Source organism: Neolamprologus brichardi, chromosome 20, assembly GCF_056152115.1.
Source record: "Neolamprologus brichardi isolate AB-2024 chromosome 20, ASM5615211v1, whole genome shotgun sequence".
Lineage (NCBI taxonomy): Eukaryota > Metazoa > Chordata > Actinopteri > Cichliformes > Cichlidae > Neolamprologus > Neolamprologus brichardi.
Window position 1 is genome coordinate 5,343,485 of NC_142123.1, and position 18,166 is coordinate 5,361,650.

The 18,166-nt window shown below is 43.5% G+C and overlaps 1 protein-coding gene across 3 annotated transcripts in view; it reads left to right on the forward strand.

Moving 5' to 3' along the window:
• The window catches only part of casz1 (castor zinc finger 1), a 75,375-nt gene extending 59,762 nt beyond the window's left edge, over positions 1 to 15,613 (forward strand). For 2 of the 3 annotated variants that reach the window (XM_006785521.3, XM_035905457.2), the window contains exons 9-19: positions 1,566 to 1,698; positions 2,131 to 2,194; positions 3,220 to 3,383; positions 3,725 to 3,847; positions 3,936 to 4,256; positions 4,362 to 4,560; positions 5,375 to 5,546; positions 7,147 to 7,295; positions 8,583 to 8,820; positions 9,609 to 9,980; positions 10,766 to 15,613. In XM_006785521.3, the coding sequence (XP_006785584.2) occupies positions 1,566 to 1,698; positions 2,131 to 2,194; positions 3,220 to 3,383; positions 3,725 to 3,847; positions 3,936 to 4,256; positions 4,362 to 4,560; positions 5,375 to 5,546; positions 7,147 to 7,295; positions 8,583 to 8,820; positions 9,609 to 9,980; positions 10,766 to 12,051 (3,221 nt within the window). In that variant the 3' untranslated portion in view covers positions 12,052 to 15,613. The remainder of the gene's footprint in view (positions 1 to 1,565; positions 1,699 to 2,130; positions 2,195 to 3,219; positions 3,384 to 3,724; positions 3,848 to 3,935; positions 4,257 to 4,361; positions 4,561 to 5,374; positions 5,547 to 7,146; positions 7,296 to 8,582; positions 8,821 to 9,608; positions 9,981 to 10,765) is intronic. The other variant, XM_035905458.2, reaches the window with a different exon arrangement.
• Positions 15,614 to 18,166: the final 2,553 nt, after the last annotated feature.

Consider the following 18,166-nt stretch of genomic DNA (forward strand, 5'->3'; position numbering starts at 1 on the left):
TCCTGGATAATTTCCAGAAAGAAGCTGCTTTGAGTCAAACTCATTTGTTCTCTCTCTGCTCGCAAAGTGCACGCAAAAAAATAAATAAATTTCAAACAATCCCGATGTGCTTTGCAGCGAGATTGTTTTGTACTGTGATCTACCTTGAGCAGTCAGCTTATCTTCTGATTGTATTAAAAATATACTTTACTCAGCGTGGCGATCATGTGTGGATCATGCAGTGAGTGGCTGCTCTTCATATAATGTGCTCTCATTTTGTCTGAGAGATGATTTAATTGTCAATGACAAGGCAGGATTTGTCTGGCTAGTTAATTTTGGGTATACTCTTATCAAGTTGGGGGGGTGGGCAGGGAAGGAAAGCTGGACAGACACTTGGTAAGCATTCAGTGACCTCAAACCAGCCGCAAAATTGTTTGACTACTGTTTTCCTTTAGCCCCACCCATGCCCCACCCCCAGCCCCTCCAACCTCAGCCATTGTCAAACTGAACTGACACTGACACTTCCCCATCTCCCAGCTTTCAGCTGACAAGGCCCAAGACTGGCTTTTCCACTTGTATTCTGCCTGATATGTCTCTGGGTCATCTTGTAGCGGAGGGAGGTGGTGGTGTGGGCGGGAACTCTGGTTGGTTTCCCCTCTTACGTTGGCTGGTCTTGTTTTCTCTGTAGCAAGTAAAAGGAGAGGATCCCCATCAGGCTCAGGGCCAAGGGCACACACTTGGTTGCCCATGACCTTGCCTGTCACAATCCCTCAACACCAGCCCTAATTTTTAAACAACAGATTTCTCACCAAACCAGTCGTGGCTGCTGGTGCACTCCAGTTTTAGTGTCTCAGAGGCTACGCTGCGGCTCCCACCCCCTCCCGCTCACATATATATTTTAAAATAAACGACCACTTATTGTCAACCAAAAGCTCTGCTTTCCCTGTATAGCCCCGGGATAAATTAATATTTCAATCCCGCGGGATTGGGAAAGGGGGGTCCAGAATTCACCTTCCTGTCAGCGTTTTTACCTCAGGTCATCCCCTGGTGTTTATTTATTTCAATTCAGCGCTCCTGTCCTCACTCACAGCATTCACTGAATACCTATTTGGAGGCGAATGTGATCGAGGGGTCACGCTATTTGAACCAATCTGATTGGCTGTCAGCTCCAATCTGACCGACATAGCACCCGTGTTCCTTGTGGGTACGCTCAGTGGCACTGGCTGCCGCCCGTTGTCAGGCCAACAAGGAGCCTGGGAAGGTGGGAAGGGAGGGGGTGGCCAATCTGAGACTGCCACTTTCCCTCAGCATTAGCATCTCACTTAATGACCAGTTAAGAGGCAGCCTGGCAAATGAGTTGTGACAAGTGCTGCAGAAAAAGGAGTCTTTTTCCCCCATATCTCCCGCCTCTCAATCACCATTTAAAAGGCTTGACGGCCTGACATAATTTCGCAATAATTATCACTCGGAGTATTCTTTTCGGGCCAGGACAGGAGTCAGATTGGATCTTGTCATAGAGTAATAATGCTGACCAACAATAACTTTGTTGTCTCTTCTCTCATCTGCATCTCTGACTTGGTCCTCAGGGAACGGGCAGCCGGCATCAGCCAGCCAGTTCAATCTGGTTCAAGTGAAGCAGGAGCCAGTGGACGCCAACTCCGGGGCTTCCCAAGACTCCACACAGGAGCACAGCCTGGACCTGAGCAAGAAAGACCAGAGGTACAGATGGTAAACTGATGGTTAATTCAAAGTGAAGGATGGTTAATTAGTGTTTCTTTAACCAATTCAGCCTTATTATTGGCAAAATAAACCCCCACAAAAAAGAACATCCAGCTTCTCTGAATGATAGATGATGTCTACTAGTTTGGCAGCTCTGGTTATATACAAAATATTTAATTTATATAAATGTGCATACAATTAGAAAATCCTCCACATATTTCTCCATTTATTTATTTTGCGTGTGAGTGAGAGAGAGGGATGTTTACATAAACCTTCAACTCCAATCTTCCCTCCAACCCACACCAGATCTTATTTCTTAAGAAGACAGCATTTTTCTTCTTCATTATACAGGCACACCTTGCGTGATAAATAGTAATATTTACTGTTCTCATGCAAATCTTGACTAAACATTGTTCATTTTCCTTGTTCCAGTAATGAATCAAACGGACACCCTGTACCAGGGAATACATCTCTTTTATCCTCGCTTATGAATAAGGTAAGATCCATCCATCAAACGCCTTTCATCCCAAGACAAATTAGCGGGACACGAAGGGGCCTGTTTGTTTTTTAATGTTTCACGGCTAATAAGATGAGTTTGTATCATTTAAATTTTCCAGCCATTTTTCATAGAGTGTAATTTTCGCTGCACCTCTCACAAATTAATACAATGAAGCAGTAGCTGGGTGCCATGCCAGATATATAGAGATGTTTGTTTTTTGATGAGCTGTTTTGAACTCGCCGTCCAATTTTTCCTCCTCCTTTATACGTTTTCTTCCCCCTGCCTCACTCTACATTTATTCATAGGGTTTATAAATTATTTGATTAAAAAGTCAGCGCAGGAAAGAAAAAAAAAAAGAAAAGCAGGAAGGCGCTGCCCTCATTTTTTAACAAGTCTAAATGTTAGCGTATGGAAATTTAAATCTGTATGGTTTTTCTGTGAAGATTAAAATGGACATTGTCTTAGTCATATATCTTATCTGACTCGTACAAATATGCCAGGTGGTTTCCATCATGTTGATGATGTCATGGCAGATCAGCCACCATTTATTTACTCTCTCCAACTGATCATGACTTCCTCCACTCCTTAACCCCCTGCAAGCTTCGCCGCCTCCGTGCACCCAAGTGCACGGCGTGGTTTTAACCTTTCTCGAGGACACCTTACCTTCACATTTGCAGTCGTTGCGCCCGAACGGCGGAGACGAGCTGCCGTCTAGCAACTCGACTGCTGTCGTGTCAGCTTTTTGTTGGTTTGCTGCAAGCCACCACATTACATAAAAGGGTTAAGAGTAGCTCCCAGAGGATGCTTGGCAAACACGCTTGGCCTGCACTCAAGCAAAAGCCCGGATGTTTGTAAATCTGGCTGCCCTTTTTAGCTTCGCCAAACCATGCATGTGTGTGTGTGTGTGTGTGAGAGAGAGAGAGAGAGAGCGAGAAAGAGAATTCATTCTCATACTCTCACTAACATACGAAAGTGCCCAGCTAACCCAGCGCCTGGTGGTTTTTGTGCTGTGTTTTTTGTAGATGTCACAGGTGAACCCTGCCCTCTTCAATGCAATGAACCTGAAGACAGAGCTAGAGGCAGGTGAGGGTGGTGACACCTCGGAGGCAGCACACTATCTCAGTAAAGTGCTGAAGAGGCCCCTGGCAGAAAAAGCCACCGAGATCTGGAGGACATACCTCCGCAGGTATAAAAAACAACAACAACACACATACACAGGAAGCGCGTAGAGACACTGGATTCATTATGAGAGTGAGAAAACAGTCAGAGTGTTAAAAAGTAGCGCACGTCCTTGGAAGGTCTTTCCTGTAAATACTATTCCTCACATACTGTATCAGTGGAAACCCCCCCCCCTCCAAAAAAAATAGAGAACACGTTCTTGCAATTGGAAATGACAGTGCGCTGGTTACAGTATGACGGACCGCAGACATTTACCGTCAGGTGAAGAGTTGAGCCAGGTGTCCTCAGAGGTTGCGTTTTCCTTAAGCAGCAGTAAATTCACAGTCTTTCTTATCTGTCTCTGTTAAGGTTTGACACGGATGACTTCTGTGAAGCTCAGTGCGACTTCCTTCACAAAGTTCACTTTCACTGCTTGGTAGAGGACTGCGGTGCCCTCTTCAGCACTGTGGATGGGGCTATAAAACATGCTAAGTGAGTGTCACGCTACCCTCGCTCTCTGCATTTTACTTTTTGGCTTTTATCGATCGGTATAAAAAAGAGCTTCCATCTTGTTTTTCAGCTTCCACCTCCGAGCCACCTTGAAAGTGAAGTCGGAGCCTTCGTTCGGTGAGGGCAAGGACTCCGGCGAGGGCGCCCAGCTGCAGCCCGTTGCCCCCGTCTCTATGGCCAACAACCCCTCCATGGATGTTGCACACCTCTCCTCCTCTGGCGGATACAGCTCTCCTCCCCCCTCCCTGCTGGCCTGGAAGCAGCTGACGGGCAGCATCCCTCAGATGCCAGCGTCAATGCCCAACCTGCCATCCAGTTCCCCTCTAGCCACCACCTCTCTGGAGAATGCTAAGCCACAAGTCAAACCTGGTTTCCTGCAGTTCCAAGAAAAGTATGTGGAAACCTCCGGGTTTCGTACACAGCGCCCTGCTTTTCTTCTTACCTCCCACAAGTTGATTAAACAATATCTTCTCTGTTTTTTTCCCTCCCCATGCAGTGATCCATGTTTGGCTACTGACTGTAAATACTCCAATAAGTTCCACTTCCACTGCTTGTTTGGAAATTGCAAGTATGTGTGCAAGACCTCTGGGAAGGCAGAATCCCATTGCTTGGACCACATCAACCCGAACAACAACCTGGTCAACGTCCGCGACCAGTTTTCCTACTACTCTCTTCAGTGTCTCTGTCCCAACCAGGTGAGTGTGGCTTGATAACTCAGCCAGGAGCTGAATCACCTACTGTCATCTCCCAGAGGTTTCTAAGCATGAAGTATGCTATCTATTAGACCAGTATTTGAGGTTATTTGACTCAAGGCTTTCACAACCACTGCTCGCCGTCTTCCATCTCTGCTGAGAAAGACAGTCGACTCACCCCAGTAATGCCTGTTTATATGTCAATGATGTCATTTTGACTGCCGCATTCTCCTCTCAGAAAAGGCCAATTTAGCTGATATTACCCAATAAATCATTGTCACTTGCACAGTAAACAAGGCTGTCTGGAATAGGGCAAAAATCAGGGGAATGCTTCGCAAATGAAACCTAAATGGCAGCCCCTGCCTGCTCTCGTGAGCCCGTATTTGGAAAACCGTTTAAATGAATTCATTAATGTGTTGAAAATCACCCCTCTCACAAAAAGCCCCCTCCCCTTCTCCTCCTCCCCCCCTCCCCCTTTAGTCTGCATCTCCTGAACTGAGAAGATCTTATTTGGCCCGGTCCTTTGGGATCTGGGCCCTGCAAACAGATGGTGGTGTACAGACATGTTAGAGCGGAGGGGTGTTTGTGGGATGCCTGGAAATGCAAAGTAATTGTACCAAACAACCGGAGAGGAAAAGACTGCGAGGTGTTGATTATGTTTTTTTTTCTTCTTCTTTTTTGGGAAGGAACTGTGTGTAGTCTTCGCTTAAACTTTGCACACAAAGAAGGATCAAATAAAAATTAATCAGCTCCTCTGGCTTTCAAACATTCACGACATTTGAGTCATGAAATTGGAAATTGTGTGTCTCCACTGCAGCACTGCGAGTTCAGAATGAGGGGCCACTATCACTGTCTGCGGCCTGGCTGCTTCTTTGTCACTAACATCACCACCAAGCTGCCGTGGCACATCAAGAAGCATGAGAAGGCAGAGCGTCGCGCCGCTAATGGCTTCAAATATTTCACCAAGAGGGAGGAGTGCGGGAGGCTGGGTAAGGAAAAAAAACACTGGAAAAGAAAAAAAACTTCTGATCCTGTAAAAGTTTTGTGTCTCGCTGTCTCCGTCGTTGCCTCGCATCAAGCTGTGTCAACCTGAGCGGCTTTTAAAAAATACTTTGCCAGGAGAGATCTGAGGATTAAAGGTGTTACGTTGAGAAAGATGTAGCCTAATTTGTGTTGTCTGTTGCAAGAGGATATTCCCCGTGTTTGCAAAGGGAGAGAGACCAGTGTTGGCAAACACAGTGTCGTGCATTGCGAGAGGTTTAAGAAGCATGAAACAAGTCTGCCTCGTAGGTTTTTGTTGGCGCATTTTGCATATTCACAATGGCACCTCGAGTCCCAGATGTAGCCTTGCCCGTGCTATATGAGCAATAATGTCAAAGAGGGCAATCACATCCAGGTTGTTTTCTTCTTTCTTTTGCCCCTGTCAGAAATGAGCAATTAGGTTTGTGTTTGTTAATTATCTGGCTTGTCTGGTTTAGCCTGTTTGTGTTGTGAAGCTGCGCCTCACAGCCACCGCTGCCATCACACAGAAATGAATTAAAAGTGATCTGTTTTTTTCAGGCGGTTACACAAGCTTTTCAGAGCGCAGAAACAAAGCAAACAAAACCAGGCCCTAAACAGCTGTTTTTTGTCCCCAGCCTGATCTGCCAAGTGTATTGTTTGGGCTGGAGGGGGAAAAAAACAGAAAGGATTACCACTGCTAGCTCTCCAGTTATAAAGAATTGATGGCTTGCCAGTATCCATGGCAGCAACATTAAACTGAGCACCGCTGCTGATGTTACCTGGTTTCTGTCTCACAAAAGGCCCTCCCGTGTCACGGGGGGGTTACTGTTATTTGCTCAACTTTGCGTGTTTAAAGCGTTGTGTGAGCAAAAGCTATTTGATGACACAGACATGTTGTTTTTTTTTCTCTTAAAGTGGGTGCCATGGTTACTGACATGCTAGCACCTGCCCAGCATGTTACTCTTTCAATTATTTCTGCCTGCTTTTATATAATGGTATTTGATTAACAGGCACAAAACGGCACATTCATTTAATTTGAAATCATAAAGCAATTAGAGCTAGACCGGTTAAAACACTGGAAAAGAGCAGAAGAGTATAGAACAGACGACACCACAGCGGAGAACAAAAGGGGGAAAAATGACAATGGAGATACTTTGAAAAATGAATTTAATATGGGAATAATTGTATATTTACTTTGGTTTGCAGGGGTGTGTGCATTATTGGCCCACAGAAAATGAGAATTTATTTATGTAAATTCCTAATTGAATAAAGCATGTCAGTGTAATAAAAGAGCTCCACAGGTTTAGTGCACAGAAGCCTTGACTTGCTCAGTATGACACCCGAGTGATCTAATATTCCTCCTACATGTACACTCCAAAACACTTTGAAACCCGATCCCTCTTTTGTCACAGCTATATCATGAAATTTAAAAAAAAAAACCCTAAAAATATTTCACTTGGTGTTTGATGTATCGCGACGCCATCACACTTATAATATTGCGTGTGGCGCGGGAAGCCTTTTTTTGGACGCCGCGCTGGGAGCCAAAGATAAATTAAGCTCTTACTTTATTCTTTTTTTATCCTGCAGGTTGTAAGTATAACCAAGTCAACAGCCACTTCCACTGCATCCGCGAGGGTTGCCAGTTCTCCTTCCTCCTCAAACACCAGATGACCTCGCACGCACGCAAGCACATGAGGCGGATGCTGGGGAAGAACTTTGATAGAGTCCCATCCCAGGTACGAGCACGCCAACGGCGACGTGTGATACATTTTGAAAAGCGGTATTATAAAAATACAGGTTAAACATCTCAACGGTCTGAAGCCTGTGTTGAATAGTTTGCTCAAACATATTTTAACAACGCACACACCCTTTTCCTGGAAGATTAAATAGTGAATAGACGTTCCCTTAACTACTCTACTACTACTATACTACATATTGTTGTTTTTGCTCGTTTACACTGTAAAAAAGAGGAAGGGCTAGATATTGTTCAGCATTTGGGAAACTCATTTCTATTTTTTTTTTAATAACACTGCATATCAGCTCACCGCGCTTACCTAAACACAGCATTGCACTACCAACTGGGCATATTATTATATCGGTCTTTCTTTTTTCACTGTACATTCAGATAAATACGGCACAGATCTTTTTTTCCTCCCATATTCACTTTGTTGTTCTGCTGATCTGCAGTTCTGCTTTTATTATTCTGCTAATTTCCCTCATGGGATTGATAAAGCATTTGTCTGTCTGTGTTTTTCATCGAAATTTTATGTTCTCAGAAACACACCATAGTTTGTGGTTTTTGCTGAAAGAAGATGAAAAAAAAAGCTCCTCGTCCATTAAGAACTGCTCTTAAAATCTCCCAATAACGTAAAATGAAGAGAAAAATAGGGATAATAATAGTTAAAGAAGTGTAAAAACAAATGTTAAGCAGCGGAAGTCCTTTCTCGTTTCGATTTTGTCTTTCTTTCGTTCTTTTTAAGGTCACGAATAACAACAGCTGTACTGGTGGTTACGCCGTCTTTGTAACTTGTGTACCTGGTTTGGTCGGTTTTTTCGTTGTATATCTATTTCTTTTTTAACATTCAGTTTCCTTTTTCTGAGTCATATTCAAGGAAAGGCTAACAAAGACGTGGTGTTCTGTAAAAAAGAGAGTACCGCTCATATCCTGTCATACCAGTCAATAACAAATCACTCATGGCATTCTTTTGATGAAGTTTCTTTTACACGCAATTTCCTCAGTTAACCTCTGCAGTAGGTGCGGGATGGAGCCTTTGTGGATATAAATGTGGATTTTCTCGTTCTGTTGAGGCAGTTTTGTTTGTTTTGTCCTTCATATAATGACAAAAGTATGAAGTTCGTTCTTTCAAAAAATACTTCTGACGTCTTGAAATGCTTGAGTGGATGCCAAGCGCCAACACCTGCGCTCATGACTCTTTATAACCCAAGATGTTTGTTTTGTAAGTCTTTGTGTGATCATTTTTTTAAGCTTTTTTTCTTTTTTATTACTTTGTTTTGTTTTCTAGATGATGTCACTCAGCCGCAGGGCGGATGAGATGCAGCAGCAGGCATCGGGTATGGTGCACGGGTCCATAACGATCCAGCCTGGCATCAGCTCCAACTTCTCCAACATCACGGATGAGAATGATGACTACATGGAATACATGGGTGAAGGAGGCAGCCCCTTGGGCCTCTCCTCCGAATCCTCCAACCAGGACCGAAGCTGCACCAGCACACCTGTGGGCATCGACAGCTCTCCGGCAGGTAAGCCCACGTGACTCAGGCTCTGACACGTCAGCATGTGAGGCCTTTAGCACAGTTTAGTCCACAGGTGTTGTCTACAAAGGTTTTCTACTCGTTGAACATCACGTTTCGCTCAGCCCACACGTCACCCAGAAAGCCAGCAACTCGTCATCTCATGCATCCTCCAATCACAACTCTGACTTGCAATCAATAGACACATTAGTTATAATATATGTGGTTGATGACAATGCTATATTCTTATGTTGGGAGCTGCGGACAAGACAGTTTCCAGTTTGCCCGGTCATCCTCATAAAACTTCCATTTTGTACATCAGTGGTTTGAGATATTGCACTGTATGTAGCTTATTACATTTTCCTCTGGCCAGAGATCATCCCTGTGGCTTTATGTCTACTTTAGCACTTTTAGTGGTCGGAGTTTTGGGAGAAAGGAAATGAGAAACAGCCTCTTTTCCCTCAAACTTATTGAATAAACGGGTTCTCCTCTATATTTTTTCCTAAATCTTAGCCTGTCTCTGATTTTCACATTTCTCCATGTGTTGCCAGAAATATCCACTACTCTCATCGTTGTTGTTTTGGCTGGGTTACTTTGTCTTGAATGGGCCTCATTTTGTATCATTCTCTTATCTTTTATCTTTCCCTTTTTGCCTCCCATCCCTCTGTGTGTGTGTGTGTGTGTGCGTGTGTGTGTGTGCGCGCGATTTGGACCCCGTGTTTGTCTTTGTTCCCGTCTGTGTGTGTTTTCTCCCTCTTGCCTGTCCTTCACCCTCTCTGGTCAACCTGTCTCTCCAGGACAAGGCTGCCCCACCACCACTTCTGCTCCTACCACCCCTGCTGACACTAGCGCTACCCAGAATGCACCTCCTTCCTTCTCTCCTCCTCCTCCACCACGACCACCGCCACCTCCTCTTCCTCCTCCTCCTTCCGCTCTTCAGCCTGGCCTGCAGTCCCAGGCGCCATCCCTCTCTCCTGCTCTCCTCCGACCCCCTCTCCCCTCACTCCCATACCTCCTCTCTCCATCCTGTCTGTCATACTCTCTGCTCAGCGCCTCTCTGGGAGCCACTCGGAGTGTTGTCATGCCAACCAACACACCAGCTTTCAGCCCCATCATTGCCACTCCGTCTCCGGTTAAAAATGACGTCCCTATAGTGCAGGATGCTGCAGGTACTTATCCCCGGCGCAAACCAACACTGCAGCTGTCATTCTCAATTACTGAGTCCTGTGCAGCATTTAACTGTGTGATCCAGCCTTTCTCACTCTGCACTGTTGTTATGAAAAAAAGAAAGCATGCAAAAAAGAGAACATTTGTGTTGAAATGCTGAAACTTGCATGCTTACTGTGTGGGTACAGTAACAGGAAGAAAAAAAAAGTCTGCAATCACTTGACTTGCACCTTTGTGCGTAATTTCCCTTTTAGTATCACTAGGATTTAGCGAGAGACAGCAGTAAATTTGGCACCTGTTCTGTGAACCCTGGGCTCTGTTTAGCTTCCATTAACAAGGCTGCATCAGCAAGCTCTTATTTAATCTTGCCCCAAGTTTTATCGAGGCCCACTGCTTCCTGTCTTGCAGAACAGGGAGCACATCATTAGCAGTGACCCCAGGGTGTTGCAAAAAGGTGGGTGCCCCTCATAAAACAAACATGGAGATAAGAGGGTTGGTTAAAACTCCCAGCTCCGCCTTTCTTTGGAGGCCCGAGACACCCTGTAAAAGTGTCATGTCTTACAGTCAATCTATCACCCACCCCCTCCTCCTTCTTCTTTAATCATTCTGGAAATTAAGGATTAAAAAAATAGCGGCTAGCTGTGCTTACTCAGCTGTGAACAACTTCTGGCTGAGCGGGGTCGGACATTAGGGTTTTAACCAGGACAGTCACTTGTTTGTAAGTCTGTGGACTTTATTATTTTTTTTTAGGATTCTTTTTGTTAATGTCCTTATCTCTTGTTTTTAGGCAACACCATCTCCATTCCCACGGCCACTGGTGCAAAGAAGCGCTTCTGGATCATCGAGGACATGTCCCCGTTTGGCAAGCGCCGAAAGACCGCATCGTCACGTAAGATGCTGGACGAGGGGATGATGCTGGACGGATTCCGGCGCTACGACCTCTACGAGAACTGCAAGGACTCCAGCTGCCAGTTTTCTCTAAAGGTCACCCACTACCACTGCACTCGTGAGAACTGTGGCTACAAGTTCTGCGGCCGCACCCACATGTACAAGCACGCCCAGCACCACGACCGCGTAGACAACCTGGTCCTGGACGACTTCAAGCGCTTCAAGTCGTCGCTCAGCTGCAACTTTCCCGACTGCCAGTTTTCAGGCAACAGCACCCACTTCCACTGTCTGCGCTGTGGTTTCCGCTGCACCGACAGCACCAAGGTGACGGCCCACCGCAAGCACCACGGCAAACAAGACGTGATCAGCGCTGCTGGCTTCTGCCAGTTCAGCTCCAGCGTGGACTGCGAGGTTCCTGACTGCAAGTATAAGCTCAAGTGCTCACACTTCCACTGCACCTTCCCCGAGTGTAAGCACACAGTGGTTGGCATGTCCCAGATGGATTCCCACAAGAGAAAGCACGAGAAACAGGAGCGAGGCGAGATTCCGTCTGTGTCGCCGAAGCAGGAAGCGGCGCACCACCTGGGAGGCAATGTGGCGGCAGTCCCTCCATCCTCCATGGGTCTGTCTACTTCCTCACCCGGTGGCCTCCACGGTTTGTCCCACAACATCATCACCAGTACTCCCTCCATGATCTACCAGACAGGCGGCATTGCTTCTGACTATAACCACTCATACCCGCCATCCTCCATCAACTTAGACAGCTCCCTCAACCTGGGCACAGACACCAGCAGCTCACTGTTTTTCCTGAAGAACGCCGCCGGTCTGGGCCTCAGCGATTCCCTGGACCTCAGCAAGAAGATCCACCACGACGCAGCACGATCAGCCCACAACCTCTCAACCCAGCTGGGCCTGCCGGCAGCTCAGGACGACACCACGGGAACATCCGGGGAGGCCGAAGATGACATGTCACCAGAGGAGGAGGTGCAGGCGGAGGAAGAGGACGAAGAAGAAGAGGAGGAGGATGAGGAGGAAGAGGAGGCAGAGGATGATCTCAACACTGACTCAAACGATGATTCAACGGCGGAGCCTGACGGCGAAAAAGACAATGGCCAGAGTTTCGATGCTTCCGTTAACCACACTGATGCTTCCCAACTGGAAAAGCAAGAAGATGCTGACCCATAAAAAAACAAAAACAAAAAAACAAACTGAGTTTAAGAACTGCAGAGAAATTCTGTGTACTATGATTAAACGAAAAATGAAAGTGGCCTCATTTATCACGTCGAGAGACTTCGGACGACGACAAAAAAAACAACGAGAGCGTGGCGAGAATGATGGCCCGAAACGATTTATTATGATGTTTACAAGATGACCAACATTATTAATTCAATTATGCATTAAAGGAAAAAAAAAACGATTACGAATGGAGACACACAGAGTTAGGGCCCTGTTTCACACATGGGACAGCAATGTAAAGCATTTTACTACACATCAGTCTTTTTGTGTGCGTGCATGTTTGACTTTAATTTATTTTCATTTTTTCACTTTTTTTGTGTGTGGACAAAAAAGAAAAAAAAAACACGTTAGAAAAACAAAAACAAATCTCTCTATATAACTATATATGTAAGTGTGTGTGTGCGTGCGTGCGCGTGTGTGTGAAAGATAATATACAAAGGAAATTGCTGGCACAGGCGACATGAACTGCAGAGCCGTGGATACATAGAAAAAGGGACATGAATCACTAAGGGAAAAGGATGTGTTTCAAACGTTTGATCTTTTTTCTGTATTATTTTATTATTAATTATTATTATTATTATTATTATTATTAGACACTGAGAGAAAGGGGTTACATTTTGCTTGTTCCCATCTCTTTGGTATTGTTTTTTCTCCTTTGTTCTCAATGATACGTGGACTCGACCAGTAGCTGTTCGGTCGGTCTCAGCTGCAGTCAGGCGTCCTTTCAAGCCGCCAACCTCGACAGTTCTCTCTGACATTCTGCTAGAAGTGTTTTCAACTAGCACCGACTCCAAGCTTAACCCTTTGTAATTTTTAGCCCCAATGTGGAGGAATCAAGTTTGTGCGTGGGTAGTGCACTTTTCTATTAGCTGACCATGATGATAAGATATACTTAGATAAGTCATAAGTATATTTAAAAAAAAATATTTTTGTTACCATTTGCATCTTTGCATTAAAAAAAAAAATTGTCCTTTTTGTTGTGTTGTTATAGTCAGAAGCATATCGATCTGTAAGCCGGAGAGGTCTTGATTAACGCCCGGCAAGTCACGCGGGGGGATGTTTGGTTGTTGGAGGGGCGGGTGGGGGCTTCAAGACTGACCAGAGGAAACGATGAGTCACTCAGATGCAGCAGCAGGAGGGGTTGGGGCAGGGGTGGGGGTGGGATATAGAGGAAGTGTCAGGGAGTGTGTTTTATGTTGAAACTGTACAGACCGAAAATGTCTCACAAAAAAAAAGACGGAAAAAAAAAAAAACGGCATTTTTTGTTTTCCATTCACTATGGCTGTGGTTGAGCTCCTGTTGTAATGGTTTTTATTTAATATTTATGTGACCTTCCAAATGAGAAATTTTTAGAGTGTTATTGCACTTTTTAGGTTCATTTTTACCATCTGGGGAATGAAAAAAAAAGGAAAAAAAACAATGATATATATCTTTTAACAGGGAATTTGCTTTAAAGATGTTGTTTTAGTTCACTTTTTTTTTTTTTTTTTTTTGCTTTGATGCACAAATAGATGTTAGTGTGACAAAGAACTGTTGTTCTGTGGTTTATTTAAAGATTGGTTTTTATTTTTTGCTTCTTCTGTGATTGGACAGTACAACGATTTTAAAAAAAAAGGAAGAAAAACAACGACAACATTAAAAAAAAAAAGGAAGGAAACGCGGTGCGTCGGGAAAACGGCGCTCCTGTATGAAACACTAATACGGACTGTGATTTCAATTAATTCTTAAGGAGTTCATAGCAATGCTCACTTACTGTAGTACTAAATTATAAACCTGTCTAAACCACCCTCTGGTTTTTATTGAGCGAATATGTACGACTGAGGAGTGGACACACTGATCATGAATTATCTCCTGAGCTTAGCATTGGATATAAATGATCACAATATAGGGATAAATAATGTGTGTAGATGATATTCCTCCAGATATTGTTTTGAGAAGAAGAAGAAGAAGAAAAAATAAGGTTGTACAGTATTTTCCTCTGTAAAAAATGACTATATATGAACAAAATGCTCTTTGATGAACAGCTTCCTTTAAAAAGAAAACGGTAAAAAAGGAGAAATGAATAATAAAAAGTTAAAAATTCAAATAGCCTCATCATAGTTTGCTTGTGTGCGTGACCTCTCTTAATTAGAAGTTGTTCATATTACAGCGGCGGCGGGATGCCGTTACATGCCGTATATTTTATTTCTTTTCTCTCAAACTAAAAATACACTGATTTGAATTCATTCATGGATGTTTCTCTTATTTATTGATTCATTTGATTCATTGTCATTTTTCTGTGCATGATATCTTCCCCCCACTCACACACACACAAACACACCCACTCCCACCCCCCCAATCCCTCTCATTAACTGAAAATCTTGGTTTGTATTTACTTTGCTGTGGGCGCAGACTGAACTGTCTCCCGGGACTCTGTTGCAGAGCAGAGGCATTTACTACGTTTGTTTTGTTTTCTCTTCATTTGCTGAGATAACTGCAGGGGCTGGGAGATGTTGTGTACTTGAATTCAGTTTAGTGTGTGCGCAGGTTTGTGTGTGGGTGTGAAATTTTGTTAAAAAAGAAAAAAAAAGTAAGAAAATAAAGATGCTGTAATTATTATGACGCATGATCGGTAATGATTCAGCCTGAGGTCGTTTTTTAGTCACATGTAGGGGGGAAGCTGCTGCTGCTGGACAACAGCAGGGCAAAAGCAGCACTCCTTTTTTTCCCCTCTGTGTCAGTGATACTACTGAAGTGTGTGTGTGTGTGTGTGTGTGTGTGTGTGTGTGTGTGTCCTACTGAGAGAGACTGATAAGCCGTGGCTGTTCTGTCCCACCTACTCAAACCTGCAGTTCAATCCATAACCTCATTTTCCTGCTTGTTCCTCTATAAACTCAACTTTTTTTTCACCAAAATAGATGAAAACACACAAACACACACATATAAAGACAAAAAAAAGCATCTGCATTCATGCAGGTAGAGGAATCAACAATATTTGTTGTCGGGGTTGTTCATTCTTCACATTCTGGTGTGAGAACAGGATCAGAGCGAGGACCATTACTGAGATTTAGAGGTCTGCTACTGCTAACAAGATGGCTCTCTGTGTCTTGCTCACTGGTAACAGGGCACATTTATTATTATTACTTTTTTTTTTCTCTCTTTAAGCCATGTGCTGGTGTCTCCTCCCAATATTTCATGTCACCCAGTGGCCAGTGTGCTGACTCTGTCCCCTCGTCTACAGCTGTTCCTGTCCTTACTCCTTCTCTTCCTTGTGATGTTTTTTTTTTAATAAAAAAAGAGAAAAAAAAAAGCACGGGTAAAGGCATCACCATCTGTCTGCCAGCTGGTATCCTGTATATAATCTACCAGGGAAAAAAAAAAAGAAAAAAAGAAAAAACATGAAAATTATATTACACAAAAACCAGACGGAAACGACCTCCAAATCCTGCATAGGCTGCTGCTGAAACGACAGATCGTTTTACTGTTTTAATTAACAGAGTAAAAAGGATGGTATAAAAAATGTGTGTGTGTGTGTTTGGGGGGGGGGGGGGGGGGGTAAACAGAGATGTATTTCCACTGCTGGAAAAATGTAATATGAAAGCAGCCTTCTTACTGCAGAGTAGTGGATAAACAGAGCAACAATTTAGACTTTGTAAAATATATTGCACTTTTGGACTAAAAGCCATCTCCCGTTAGCGTTCAATTTGGCTCGATTTATGAGACGTTTTATATGAAAAGTAGACAATGAAGCAATTTTTTAAAAAGTCTCTACTTCAATTTGTTGCCCTCAGCGCTACTATTCATTCTCGTCGTGTTGCTTATTTCCACTTGGATACAGTGCTGTTCATCTTCATTGTTCTATATTTATGTTTTTGCATGTCTTATGCAAACATTGAGCTTTTCACTCAGTGAAATAATAAAACTCATGCTGAATAACTTTAGGCCTGTTTCCGGTGTCAGTGTGTTTTTGAATTTAAAAAAAAAATGAAAAAACATGTGTATGACACATCTTTGAGCAGATTCATACCTTCTGCTTTCACACAAAACAACCTCGAGTTTTATGTTTTATAAGCCTCAACTGTGTGTTTGTGTGTGTTATTGTGCCAGGCAACACTGACAAGCATTTGGTTGATATGCCAGGAACAGGTTGAGTGAGTGTATGTGTGTGTGAGCAGCGTGGAGAGGCAACAGTTGAGGCTGGGAACATACACGACAGGTGTGCACTGCATATGTGGTCACATGATGCCTATAAGGCAGATTAGGGCCCAAACAGATGAAGCGCTGCTTAATGGCAGCTTTTATTAAGTTCACAAAGCATGGTGGGGTGGGAGGGGGGTTGAGCAGAGGAAAAGCAGGTGGCTGGGCCTGTGCACTCGTAAGATGAAGACAGATATTGTACAGTGTAGTCTGAAGAGGGTAGCCACTGTGGAAGGATTTATGGAGATTTGTCTATCCTGGACTTGCTGCCTGCCTGTTCCCCAACCCTGCAGCAATAGACAACGAGGGAGAGCTGGGAGAGAAAGAGACTAGCTAGCAGCTAGCCATGAAACCAAAGTGGGTGAACATGCATAATGAGAATAAAGTATAATAATAATAATGGTCAGCCACTGTAACCACACAGAAGGCTCAGAAAGCAAGAAAAAATGTGCAGCATATTAAATATCAGTCCCAGGAAATACACAAACTAAGTTAACATTTGAGAACATCCACGCACTTCAGAGAAATGCCAGCTGATTTGGGCAACTAACGGATAACACAACCTACTGTATATACACATTCCTGCCACTTCATTAGGGACACCTGTAGCTCATTAAAACAAATAGCTAATCCGCCAGTCACATGGCTGAAACTTATTTAGTGCATGCAAAAAAAAAAGGCATGTAGCCACAATTAAAGCTTAACGGAAAGTGTGGTCACATGAACACGTGCGCTGTAGTGAAGAGTAAATATTGTGCCTGTTCAAGTGCATTTACAAAATTAGCCTAAAACGTCAAAAGAACAGGAACTTATAGTGTGAGATATAGATTCGTGCTTTTTTAGGTGCAGCTGAAAAAAAAAAAAGGTGTTGATGTGCATAATCGTGTGTGTTCTCACTTTGAGTGTACTGCACTGAGGTAAAGTAAAGGTGTGAAATCCACAGAAAACTTTAGATCGGTAAGGCCAGCGAAGGCACACGAGATTGGTTGTTTTGAGTGTTTGCACTGTATGCACTTTGTGCGACGACTGCTGACATGAAAGAGCATCCACAGCGCCATGTGTTACGACCTCAGACGTCGGTACAGTGAGAGGTATCCACGGTACATTTCAGTTAAGTCCACATCCCTTTGCCAAAACTGCCTCCAGGCAGTTTTGGCACATGTCACTGAAACAAACAGTGCTCCTGGTCTGCTCTGCCTGTCTCCACCTTTGTTGCTTCCTGTTACTATAAGGCCACATATGAGTTACTGGAAACTGGCAAATGTTGATTTATTGGAGTGGAAAAATAAAGAAGAATTAAGCCATCATTATCAGGATTTTAATTTTAACAAAGGATAACATGGATCAACTAGACAGTCCTAACGATTAACTTATTATTGCTGACTAAACTCTGGAGTTCAACTTCTTTCCATTTTAGCCTTTATTTGCTTCGATTTTTTGACTCTAACTATCCTATTTTGGTTGTGTCTCCAGGATCATTTCTGGCTCAACATGGCATCATTTACTACTGAACACCAAGAAACTGGTGGAGACCAAAACAGAACATAAATTCTGCTCCTGTAGAAACCACAAGTTACTAGCCACGTTTTTCACATTGTACTTACAATGTTGTGGAGAAAAACTACTCTACCCACAATCAGAAATTGAAACCAACCAAGCAGTGATTGTAGTAGAAAGCAATAACACGGCTAAACTTCACTAAACACACTACATACTACAAAAGATATTTAAACCTATTGTTATACCAGAAGACACGGTAATGAAAAAGTATTAACTAGTATAAATATTAACTAATTCAATCTGATGGACAGGACATATATATATATATATAATATGTGTGTGTGTGTGTGTGCATGTGTATTAAAAAAATCCCAGTTAAGTCTTTTGT